Here is a 12411-nt window from a genome sequence, read left to right as displayed (position 1 = left end):
CAATAACCCCCTGTACCGATACAAGCTGGGGACGGAATGGCTGGATAGTGCCCAGGTGGAAAGGGACCTGGGGGTGCTGGTTGACAGTCGATTGAATATGAGCCAGCAGTGTGCCCAGGTAGCCAAGAGGGCCAATGGCATCCTGGCCAGTATCAGAAATGGAGTGGCCAGCAGGAACAGAGAGGTCATTCTTCCCCTGTACTCGGCACTGGTGAGGCCTCACCTGGAGTATTGCATCCAGTTCTGGGCCCCTCACTTCAGGAGGGACGTCGAGTTACTTGAGCGTGTCCAGAGGAGAGCAACGAAACTAATAAGGGGCTTGGAGCACAAGCCATATGAAGAGCGACTGAGGGAGCTGGGGTTGTTCAGCCTGGAGAAAAGGAGACTCAGGGGTGACCTCATCACTCTCTACAACTTCCTGAAGGGTGGCTGTAGTGAGCTGGGGGTCGGCCTCTTTCTCCGGGCGACAATGGATAGAACAAGAGGACACAGTCTCGAGTTGCGTCAAGCTAGATGTAAGTTAGAAGTAAGAAGGAAATACTTCACAGAAAGAGTGGTCAGAAACTGGAATCATTTACCCAGTGAGGTGGTAGAGGCATCATCCCTTGAAGAAGTCAAAAAAAGACTGGATGTGGCACTTGCTGCCATGATCTAGTTGAACAGTTAGAACATCGGCTGGACTAGATGATCTTATAGGTCTCTTCCAGTCTTGAAAATTCTGTGATTCTGTGATTCTGTATTATTATTCTCAGAATACCTGGGATGGATACTCATGTGACACAGGATACTTATATGGGGTGATTGCTCTTGACCTTTGAGCCAACCACCAGGCATAGTTTCAAATAGGTATTTCTCCTAGGTTGCCCTCAAACAGGCAAACTAAGGACTAGTAATTTTAGATTTGCTTTGAGAACAGTAGGTCCCTAAGACAAAGATTTGAGAAGGTCACTGAATAATATTCAACCTTGGAATTTGAAGAATACCATCTATATTCTTCTATTAGTCTTTTCCCTTTCATGCAACATTTTATTTTATAGAGATCTTTAAGACAGAAAATGCTAAATACAGCAAATCAGAAGAACAAAATACACACAAGAGTCCTTGTCATTGAAAGTCACTTTACTGATGTTACAATATGTTAGTAACATTGAAAACCACAGGCATTTGTATTAAATACTCTTGTAGAAGTGGATACTGTGACGCTGTTATTATTAAAAGTGAGCAGGAATTTAGAACCCCAAATTACAACGATTTGATTTTATAAAAAGCAACATTTTGTTTAGCTACATGAAAGCCAGATTCATTCAACAGCCCAATGCCTGTAATGTTTATGACAAAAATATCACACTCAAAGCTAGAAAGTTGTAAACTGCAGTGCTTCATTTTGATGTTTGTCAAAATCTTGCATTACATCAGGTATGATTTTTAAAGAATTTTAACTAGCAAAGACAATGATATGATGCAAATCATTGTTTTTGCCAACACTAGCCCAGTCACAGGGGTGAAACATGATTCTCCTTGCCTCTTTCAATAATGGCTAGTATGAGTGAAAAAATAGCTTTTTTTTTTTTTTTACAGCAATGCCCAAGTTAAACATCAGCACAAAATGAAGCTGGCAGAGCCAGTTGGTATATACCACTCCAAAAGCTTTGCTGAAAGAACTGATCATACAGTAAATAGTGTTTTCTCCAGCAGATTAAAAATTCCATAATGCTTTGCTATTCTGAAAAAAATATTTTGCATTTATGCAACAATAAAAATAAGTACTGTATTCTATATAAAATATTACCTATTGTAATATATTTTTATCCTTATGAAAAGAAAAATCAGGTTATATATTCACAGTTTGAGTATGTTCTGGACTGTATTTCCAAGCATAAAGTATGCAGAGTCTACACAGGCAGTGAGCAGGAGTTCTTGTACCAATAATCAAACTAAATCAGCATTTGCTGTTCTACAGAGCCTTACAATATTGCATGATTAGCTGCTCGCACCACTCCACTTACAAGGTCAGTCAGGCCTATATACAGAATTTCTAACATGGTTGTAAAAATAGACTTTCCATGCTAAAATTAGAATATGTAAGGTCTTAAGGCCTCATGTTGATATTTTTTTAAACAAAAGCTTTATTTTTTTATTCAAAGGAATACAGAAACAAAAAAAATAAAAGATTGTTGCTTTGACATTTTATGCTCTAGCAATTAAAAATTGTGTTGACTCCTTTACTCCTACCCTAGATAACATGTTTCTTTTTAACTGCTCTGTGCTTATTTTGCCAAATTTTCCTCATCTCATCCTCATCTCATTCTGAGTTATGGCAATTGTGGCCCATCTTAAGTAGCAGAAGTTTTTAAACAGTTTAAAGCTGGTTTAGCTGAAGTGATTTTGAAACTGGTATAGACTGGATTTTAAAGAGCTAGAACTGCCAGACCTGGCTAGGTGAGCCAATTTTGAAGCCAGGTACATTATCTCAAGTGTGAGCAATATCTGTGTTCTGAACTTATTTTTAGTGCTTGTTTTTCTTACTTGGCTGAGATAACCTGGAATGTTGACTGTTGTAGTGTTTTTCTCTATGTTGTGGAATGACAAGATACCATGTGCACAGTGTGCTGTTTCCAAAGCTGCAGCTTACATCATACTTGAGACACCAGAAATGGTTTTCATGAGCTGACTTAGAAACTACTCGGATCAGAAATTTTTAGCATAGATGATAGAAACTATTACTTCCTTTCCAGTTCCTGACAAAATCACACTTAAGAGAGTCCTGTTCGTATTGCAGCTGTTTTTACACAATTAGTTTCGCTGTTTCATTTTTTCTTTCCTTATTAGGATAATAGTTATGTGCACACAGGATCCTCACTCCACTGTCCAGTCATGGGATCACAACCTGCACATATTTTTGCAGCTTACTCAAATTTGTCTTCAGGAATCACAGAATATTCTGGGGAAGGGACCCACAAGGATAATCAAGTCCAAGTCTTAAGTGAATGGCCCATGGGGCAGTTGAACCCATGACCCTGGCGTTATTAACACCGACCAACTGAGCACGTCAAATGTGATCCAAGTCAAATCCCATATTGCTGATACATAAGATTTGGAAGCCATGCAAATAGTGGGTCATCAGCTCATCCATTCTTGGTATTCAGCAGAGACTGAAATGCTCAATCTCTTTAAAAATGAGGCAAATAGCATCATATTGTGGTTAAAAACAATGGTCCGTACAGTCCACTGCTATCCCGTGACACTGAAACTCAATTTAGAAAAGGAAAAATATGATTTTCAGACTTGGAGCAAGAGAAACAGGAAACAGCTGAACTACTGGGTTCACAGATTTGGTGATATAGGAGATTTAGCCTTCAAAAAGGCTAGAAGGTGAGACACAGGATGGCTGAGTCACAAAGTGGTTTTACCAGTAGTATTCTGGTTTAACCACAAGTAATTAAGCCCCAAAACAGCCACTTGCTCAGTCCCCACCCACAATAGGATGGCAAGAGAATTGTAAAGGTAAAAGTGAGAAAACTCATGGGTTGACATAAGAACAGTTAAATAATTAACATTAAATAACTATAGTAATGATAAAAAAATTAATGAAAAGGGTATTAACATAGAGTGAACTACAACCCAAAAAAGACAAGTGATGCAAATGAAAATAATTGCTCACCATCGAGAGACCAGTGCTCAGCCAGTCCCTGAGCTGCAGTTCTTCACTGCCAGCCTTCCCCCTGGGTTGTTGCTGAGTATGGCATCATATGGTTTAGGGTATCCCTTGGGTCTGCTGTCCTGGCTGTGTCCCCTCCCAACTCCTTGTGCACCTAATTGGTGGCGGGGCATGTGAAGAGCAGAAAAGGCCTTGGCTCATTGCAAGCACTGCTCAGCAATAACTGAAAAAATCCTTGCATTATCTACAGTGTTTTCAGCACAAATCCAAACCACAACCTCATACCAGCTACGGTGAAGAAAATTAACTCATCCCAAGCAAAACCAGTGCAAAATCCACAAGACATGAGGCATCACCACCTGATTATAGCACAAGCAAAAGATGACAAAATCATTAAATGGTCTGGGTTGGAAGGGACCAAAAAGATCAGCTCATTCCAACCCCGCTGCCATGGGCAGGACTTTCCACTGACCAGGTTGTTCAGAACCCCATCCAACCTGGCCTTGAACATTCCAGGGATGGGGCAACCACAGCTTCTCTGGGCAACCTGTGCCAGTGTCCCACCACCCTCACAGTAAAGAATTTCTTCCTAATACCTAATTAAACCTACTATTATTAACAGCATTCGAAAGACCCTACCCATACTGTGGAAAGATGACCAACTTTTAGCAGCTTTCTGATGTCAGCCAACTCACAGAGGCTGTTAGTGGATGAATGTTTCATGCAAATCCTTTTCAGTAGAAGTGAAAAAGGGATGGAAGAGAACAGGAGCTCACTGAGTTTTACACTGGAGTGTGATAACTTTGCTTACAACTAGCTACGGGATTTGATGACAGAGCAAGTCCTAAGGGCTAACTGAAGAGTATATCCTTTAGGATTATGGAGTCTAATCCCTCTTTCACATTACATTCTATCTATTAATCAATTCCCTAATGAAGCTACAGCAAATTTGGTCAGAATTTGTAGTATATGCATGTCTATAATAATGTATGTACCCATTCTTACCTCTGGTTTTGAAAAAAGTTGTTGCATTAGCATTGACAAGACCAATCAGTCCAAACCAGCAACAGGGATTTGAGTAAGAGGATTTCAGTACACTAACTATTGACACAATTTCTTTGTGATTTTAATTCAGGCTATACCTCAAAGGTTTCAATAGCACAATCAAAATTACTTCATGAGCACACGAGCTCAGCAGGTTCAATATCTCATAAATCAGGAACTTTTAAAATCATTTGGAAGAAGCCATCTTCAAAGTCAAGTCACACTTCAGTTGACTGGCAAGTTGTGACTTTAGTCACAATTTAAGCAAAGATAGGCTCTATTAAGGTAATAATCTTCTTGAATCTACTTAATTAAATATAACAAAACTATATGTAAATTATCAGTCACAACTATCTCTGGTATACTGTCTGAGATTACTAAAGTTCTTAAGTCAACAAATCCAGAATTAGAAGGTAAATCTTTACTTGTTAAACTGTGGCAACATTGTGCAGCATTATTTTAGATACAATCTCAGTTTTCCAGTCTCCATCAGTTAGTCACATTATTTTATTATAAATTACACAAGGTTCTTTTCCCACATTGAAATACATAAAGGTATTATATTAAGTATATTCATCCTGCCAGTCCTATGCTCATACAAACAATTACTTCTAGTTGAAAACTGATGGCTTCCTTACTTACTTCAACAGGCATCTACAGCACAGTTGGCAATTAACTAGTCCATTTATTAAAATAAAACCAAAATAAAAGCATGAGTCTCAATTAGTCAAAATGACTGAGCTATATTAGTGACAAGTACTCTATTTTAGTCTGGATGAGGTATTATGCAGCAGTTTATATTGCTATTGCCAGCGTAACTAACTACAGTGGATAAAAATATTTGCAATCTTCAAGGTTATTAATCTGGCAGCTTTCCAACATACTACATTTTAAAAGTAGGAAATGACAGCTTTGTAAGAAAACAGCTTCTCTGTCCAACCTCCACTGGCCTGGGAGGCTCACACAGCCCTGCCAGTTCAGGTCTCCCAAGTTACCAACCTGATGCAAAGTTCTCTGCAGAAGAATTTTGCAAGAACACAAGCCCTGTGATATTCTCACACTAGACCACCAAAGTGAAAGCCAACATTTATTTAACTTAATCTTTGTGCTCAGAACTAGACTTCCAGTCACTACATATCTCCAAATGTGAGGGAGACTGTTAAAGGTACACTACACACATAAGTGTATCATCATATGCTACAAATGAATTATACCACAACAAAAGAAGCTGGAAGTACATACTACATTGAAAATACAGTCAGGAGGGGCATTTGTTTGCAAAACAAGCTATGAACATAGCAGAAAGAGCCTGCACGTTATCTCCCGTTCTGTCTGCCAAATCTAGCTGCTTCTTGGTAAGGCAAAATGGAAAGGGAAGAGTAAACACTTAAAAACATAAAATATGCATAGAAATCTAATGGGATCATTCAAAACTACATGCCAGTTTGTATCAAAAAAATACCATAAAAGGCACATGATGAACAGTCCAGTTACTAAAGACAAGATATGAATATGGGAGGGAAAACCAGCTTCCAGGTGACAGTAATACAGCGATGATCAGGTTATCATAATGTCCTAATGTGGGTGAACCTCTTGAGGGTCCTGCTCAAAGTCCAGTGAAATCAACAAAAGACACATTTATTTCATGTTATGGCTCAGACCCTAATTTCATAAGCTACATGCTATCAACTATGTTTAATCCAGAAAGCTACACTCAAAGTAAATCTTTGCAAAAAATAATCTTCAGTGCTGATTGATATATTTACCTTTCACAAAAATGCAGAATCTGTCCCTAAAGCAGTTACCAGTGACTGTCTCTTTCCAGATGGTCAGTCTGCACCCACTTGTACTCACTTATATTTGTCTTTTTCCAAATACTTACCAGAACCTGTTGACTGTGAGAAAATCATTTGAATGCCAAGGCCAATATTTTGTTATAATCATACATACAGCCTAATCATAAAATATAGTGCTTCTAAAAATCTTACATATTTTACAGCTGCCAACATCTTTAAACATTTATTAATTTAATCTTACATATATCTGACTTTATTGAGAGACGTAAAAGTTAAAAAAATACATTAAAAGGCTGCAAGTGTTGGGTTCACTTACTAAAGGAAATACATGAAAGAGGTAGAAGATTCAGAAACACCATAGATGTTCCCATTACAATAATATCTAATTAACCATACAGCTGTTGGGTAGGGTATTCAACTGCACCACAGAGTCAGGTGTTTTATTTTGCAATGGTACTACCTGAAGCTAAGAAGCAGTCAGTTTTGGAAAACCAGAGAACTATAAACTGATTTAATATGGTCCAGTTTCTCACTAACTGAAAGTTCCCAACCAGAAGGCGTTTGCTTTACAACAACCTTCAGAAGTCTTGGGTGTTAGAAATATAACATCAACTTACAGACAAGATTAACATGGTAAAGAGTTGTTCCCCTCCTATTCTTTTTAAGCTAAATTCATTTGTGCTCAGTTTAATGCCCCAAAAAATTGTCAAGGGGGCTTCAGGGGCAGCAAGCATAGCATTCAAGCACATGGTAAATGCGATTCCAAACAAATAAAAATTGAAAGACAGCAATGAAACTGGCCACTTGCCCAGCACTGTTATTATCTAGTGCAGTGAAATAGTTATGCATCTCATAAGCCTATGCCTTGCCATCTAAAACAGTGTCTGAAATGCTCTATCAAAAATACACAGCAACTCTCACAGACTTCACATCACCACATCCTGAATTGACCACTTAGAAGTATTCCCAAATGTCCAGTAAGTTGGGCTGCACATGACTTAAAGACTCTGCTGTCTGCTGAATCATTCTTGATTACACCTGTGAGAGGATACAGTGGTTATCTTACTAAACAAGGGATTTTGGCTGGTTCCTTTTATGATGATTTAAGACAAAGTGCTCCTGTACTGGTTTCCGCAGTCTACTGTACAACTGAGATTGTCAAGACTGTATAAGATGCTGAAAAAGTTGTTTAGATTTTGGTCAAACACCAGTTTCTGAGAGATACAGTTTTACAGTACTGTACTTTCTGTATTTCCAAGGATGTCTGCTCATAGTATTAGAAAATCTGAAGTGTGATGATGTTAGTCATGACTGTTTCTTTAGGCATTTGGCAAAATACACATACGTATAACAGCTATTTCTGACATTATTGAATGTTTACATATATACAATCTGTATACTGAGATTATAAACATGTAAGGTAAAAAAAAAAGATATAATCTTTGTTTGTTTGCCGTTTGTGTCAAATAGTTGCCTTTCAAAGCTTGAAATCCTGTCACAAAAAAAAATCCTATATTTCTTACTTCGGCATGCTAATCTCTACTACAGTATGTTGTTTTTCCCTTACATGTGGAAAGTAAAGAACACAAGGTTCATGCATACAGCGTACAAGTTTACATCAGCTGGGCTCTCTGTGAGGCACGTTCCCAGTTCCAGTCTGGTCTGACTCAGGACTGCAGTAAACCAGAGAAAAACCTCTCTTACACAGGACTGGCAAATGGACTGCAGCTGGGATTCTAGGTCACCATGCGGAACAGCCTTGTCACATCTGGGCTAATTATTCTCTGTCAAATGTTATGATCTTGGTTGTTCATAAAATCCATAAAATACAAGTCAACAAAAAAGAAAGAAAAAAAAAAAGACTGTTTTTTTCCTTTCCACATGACAGGAGGTTATCATCGGCATCTCTGTTGATCTTTCGAATTGTCTGAAGAGCAGATGAATGTGCAGTGACTCAGTGATGCTGAGTTCCTATAAAATCCAAAGTAAACAGTTCTGATGTGACCCCAGGAAAACACTGCAGCTAGATGGATGTCTCCCATAGCTGGAGAGGGGGAAAATAAACACAAACACACATTGAACACCAAGATAAAACAGGCTGTCACCCAGACAGTGCAAGGAGCTTGTTTGGGGAACTGCATCTGCATCACTTGGGTCACCAAATCTCCTCCCAGCCTCTGGTGGGTATCTGTTCACCAAGTGAGCAGACAGGCTTCAGCATTTCAGCACAACTTACAGTCAGCATAGTCAGCCCATGGCTGGGAGTTCAGTTTTCTTTTTGAAAGAGAAATGTCAGTGTAGCATCAAACTTGTACTAGCCAACTTATACTTTAGAGTTACGCTAGTATTAGTGTAGAGATAACTTCCCATTTTCATCTGCCTAACTCTGCCCAGAGCAACATGACTTCCTGCTGTGGGTTTGAGCTGCTGCCAAAGCAGCTCCAGGGCTGAGATACATCAGTACAGCCCAGGCTCCAAGCTGCCTTGGAAGACCCTGTGCTGCACCTCACACAATCTCCTGCCCCAAGCAGTACTGGGGGAGCAGCTTGCACGTTCCCTCAGCAGCACTCCATTCCTTTTTTCTTGAAAAAAAAAGGATGGAGAACAGTGATGCGAATCTCATCAGCATCAGCAACATGAACCAAGGGTATTGCAAGTAAAGCTCCTAAAGCAAATTTCAGACTTTTTTGCTTATTCAAATACCTGCTATGTCTGAATCGACACAAAGGAAATAAAAGCCTTTTGGAGCAGCTGGAAATCTCTCTGTATGAGGCGTAACTATCCACTACACATTCCAGCAGCTCCTGGTCAGTCTAGGAGGGCCAGGCTGGGCTCATATTACACAGCAGTGAAGTCCCTCCAGGCCCGCAAGCACTCCATATGCTGCATAACTGGAAATTTTTACATTTCCATAAAGCTGGAAAGCAGCTATCCTCACAGCCTGAATGAGAGCTGCTGGGAGAAGGGGTAAGAAAGGAGAGCCAGACACACCACTTACTCCAGGGTTGCCTGTGCTCTGCAGCCCAAAGGCTATCCAGGACACATTTTCAGCTTAAATTAGGAAATCTGGGCTTCAAGGCAGCTTTAAGAGCAACCTGAAAAGCTGCCTGTACACAGCTGTCAAGGCCTTCATCACTGCCAGAGGCTCAGCAGCTTCAGAACTCCACAGTGCAAAGGAAATGCCATTCCAGCTCTCCTTGTTGTTCAAAGGTATTAATGTGCCACAGTTTCCTTTTGAAAAACTATCAGTAAATCAAGTCACTAGTGAAATGCAGAGAGAAGAGGGACACATACCCTGGCACTTTGCCTGTTGACTTTTTTCTCTTCATCAGGAAGTGGTGGCATCGGGTAAGGGTATTTTCTGCTGGAAGCAATAGATCCAGTGGATGAAGACGGAGACTTTGCAGGAGACAGTGTCCTGAGATGTTGAAACACATAAAATAAATGTGATGTCTTTGCATTCTAGCACTGCAACAGCAACTGCCATTACTCTGAAGCTTGGTTCAGAGCCAAGAATATAGCTTATTATTAGCTCAATATCAGGGGGATAAAATTGATTGATCAGTATTCTTATAATTTCATTTTATGAATAAAGGTATTTAGAGATTTCAGGAACACTGGAAGAAAAAAATTTGCTACTTCTTATTAGAATTGTATAAAAAAAATTACTTCTTAAACTGTTTTATATGGTACTGTAATTAATCATTATAAAATTATTAAAAACCAAATCTGCAATTGAATAAATACAGAACTAAAAGCATAAAGCCTAAATAGAAACAGTAATTGTATAAATACAAGCTAAACAAATGTCTTCTCCCAGTGACTAAATGGCAATTATGAGTCTTTATGCATATCTTACACATCTCCTAAATTGATACAAACATAGCAAATAAATCTATTATTTTTGTAACATTAATTTACACAAATGCATGCATTTGGAGGCCAAACTGTTAGTTGTGAAGTAACAAAGGCATATACAAAGTGCTAATAACAAATTGTTATACATGCAAGCATCATACAGTGCATATTGTTCCAGCCAAAGAAAGAGTCTGATGAGAATATACAAAAATGGACTGATTAGTCAATGGCAATCAGCATTTCTGTACAAGGTGAGTAGAGTAAGCAGGAGCAAGTAAATGTTTGTATCACATGAAAGGCATTCTTTTCATGTCAATAAGGCAACAGCACATTATTGACTGAAATTTTATACCCAAGAAAAACTCTTATGCTTCTGTTTTGAGATTCTGCACTTTTCCCACTTGAGAGGTTCTAAATCTGGGCAGAGTAAAATGAAAAAAAGGCCTTAAAGTAGAAAGATTGAGCTATCCTGGCCCCCTTGTTCTCTTGTGAAGACCGAGGGCATTCACCACAGGAGGCCACTTAATACTGCAAGCATATCACTCAGCCCTCCCTGAGCACTGCTATCTAGTATCTTCTGAGTTCATGTGTCCCTGAAGATGGAAACTTTCCATAATAATAAGTGAAATTTATTTACCTTTAAATAATTGTTCTTTTATTTTGGACTGTTGTATCATTTTGTTGTGTCTCTAGCTCCCTACAACAGCAGATTCTCTTGCCTCCCATACAAACAATGACTGATGGTAGCCACAAGCAACAAGGTGTCAATGAAAATTATATGATGAGAGCTCTCCACTCTGGCTCATGATCCTCTAATGCCTCACGTGGTAGCCTCTAAATTCAACAGCAATTAAGGGATTAGCATTGGTACAATTGTCCAAACATGGAAGCATCCAAACATCTTCAGTACCTGCACATTGGTCACCCATTAAGATGAACTGGACATACACCAATGTTTTCAGGAAGAAAAACCCTGAAACAGCTACTGCAGTATAAAACAAGGTTTCTGTATGTCCGACATCATGGATCTGGGCACCAAACTGTGCATGCAAGAAAACAGATTAATTAAAAAAAAAATTCCAAGGAAAGGTTGTCAACAGTGCCCTGCTGTTCACTATCCATACATGTCCTCTCATCTCTGTCCCCACTTGGACTATCACTTATAAACTATTTGTGGATCTAGAATGAAGAATATAAGGAGAAGAGGGAGAGGGGAAAGTAAGGATAGCAGATTTTACATATTATTAGTAATCCAATTATTCACAAATTTTACCCCATTGCTGTGGTAGAATTTTAAATTTTCATTTTAAAATTTGCAACAATGCACATGGAGATCAGAAACAAGGAACTGGGCTAGTGGAATCCGACTTGGCAAGCCCTATCAGAAAGCTGTTTATAAGGTAGCACAGCTGGGGGGGTGGCACAGAATGAAGGCATCTCCCATCTCTTTCACGACTCCAGGCACGACACCTCCAACACACCAAAGGCTCTTCACATTTTAGATACTCTAAAAGAAGGCCACAGTGAGAGCAAAAGCCACATCCAATCTTCCTGTCCATCCGTCTGAGCAGGTGATCCTGGAAGGAGTAATAATCCCCCGAAGGATGTGGCATCTTGAATATTTTCCCTGCACAAGCAGGTCCTCTGACCAGGATCCCTAACTCATCCTTTCAGCCAGGAAGCTTTGCACCATAACTCAAACACAATGCTGCCTTTTCCAAAGATTTTGAAGGCCAAGCCTCCAGAGTAGCTGCCTACACTTCCTTTTTCTCAAACCCCCTTTGTACTGCCTGATCACCTACAGTTTGCACATCTGACTGATGTGAGCTTTGCTGCCCAGCTGCAACACTGCAGTCAACACATCAAGAATGCAGTTGCACACTTACAGAAATGACCTTGCCCTCCCCTCACAGGGCCTCACCACTTAATTTTGTTGTAGAGTTATATGCTGGTTTTTGTCATCTTTAGTGCCAGCTACTGAGACTGTGAGCATACACAACTCAGCATATGCTCACAGATCTTACAGTGCATCTTCTGTGATAAACAACATTGTTT

General features: G+C 39.4%; 1 protein-coding gene across 5 annotated transcripts in view; it reads right to left on the bottom strand.

Annotated features, from left to right (window-relative positions):
• Nucleotides 1-1101: 1101 nt before the first annotated feature.
• ADAM22 (ADAM metallopeptidase domain 22) overlaps nt 1102-12411 on the bottom strand; it is a 73192-nt gene continuing 61882 nt past the window's right edge. For all 5 annotated transcript variants that reach the window (XM_063150880.1, XM_063150870.1, XM_063150892.1 and 2 more), the window contains 2 exons: nt 9793-9916; nt 1102-8542 (listed from right to left, as the gene is read on the bottom strand). In XM_063150880.1, the coding sequence (XP_063006950.1) occupies nt 8522-8542; nt 9793-9916 (145 nt within the window). In that variant the 3' untranslated portion in view covers nt 1102-8521. The remainder of the gene's footprint in view (nt 8543-9792; nt 9917-12411) is intronic.

The sequence above is a fragment of the Melospiza melodia genome, chromosome 1 (assembly GCF_035770615.1).
Source record: "Melospiza melodia melodia isolate bMelMel2 chromosome 1, bMelMel2.pri, whole genome shotgun sequence".
Taxonomy (NCBI): domain Eukaryota; kingdom Metazoa; phylum Chordata; class Aves; order Passeriformes; family Passerellidae; genus Melospiza; species Melospiza melodia.
Note: the sequence above shows the minus strand (reverse complement) of the source record. Positions and strands in the feature narration are given on the sequence as shown.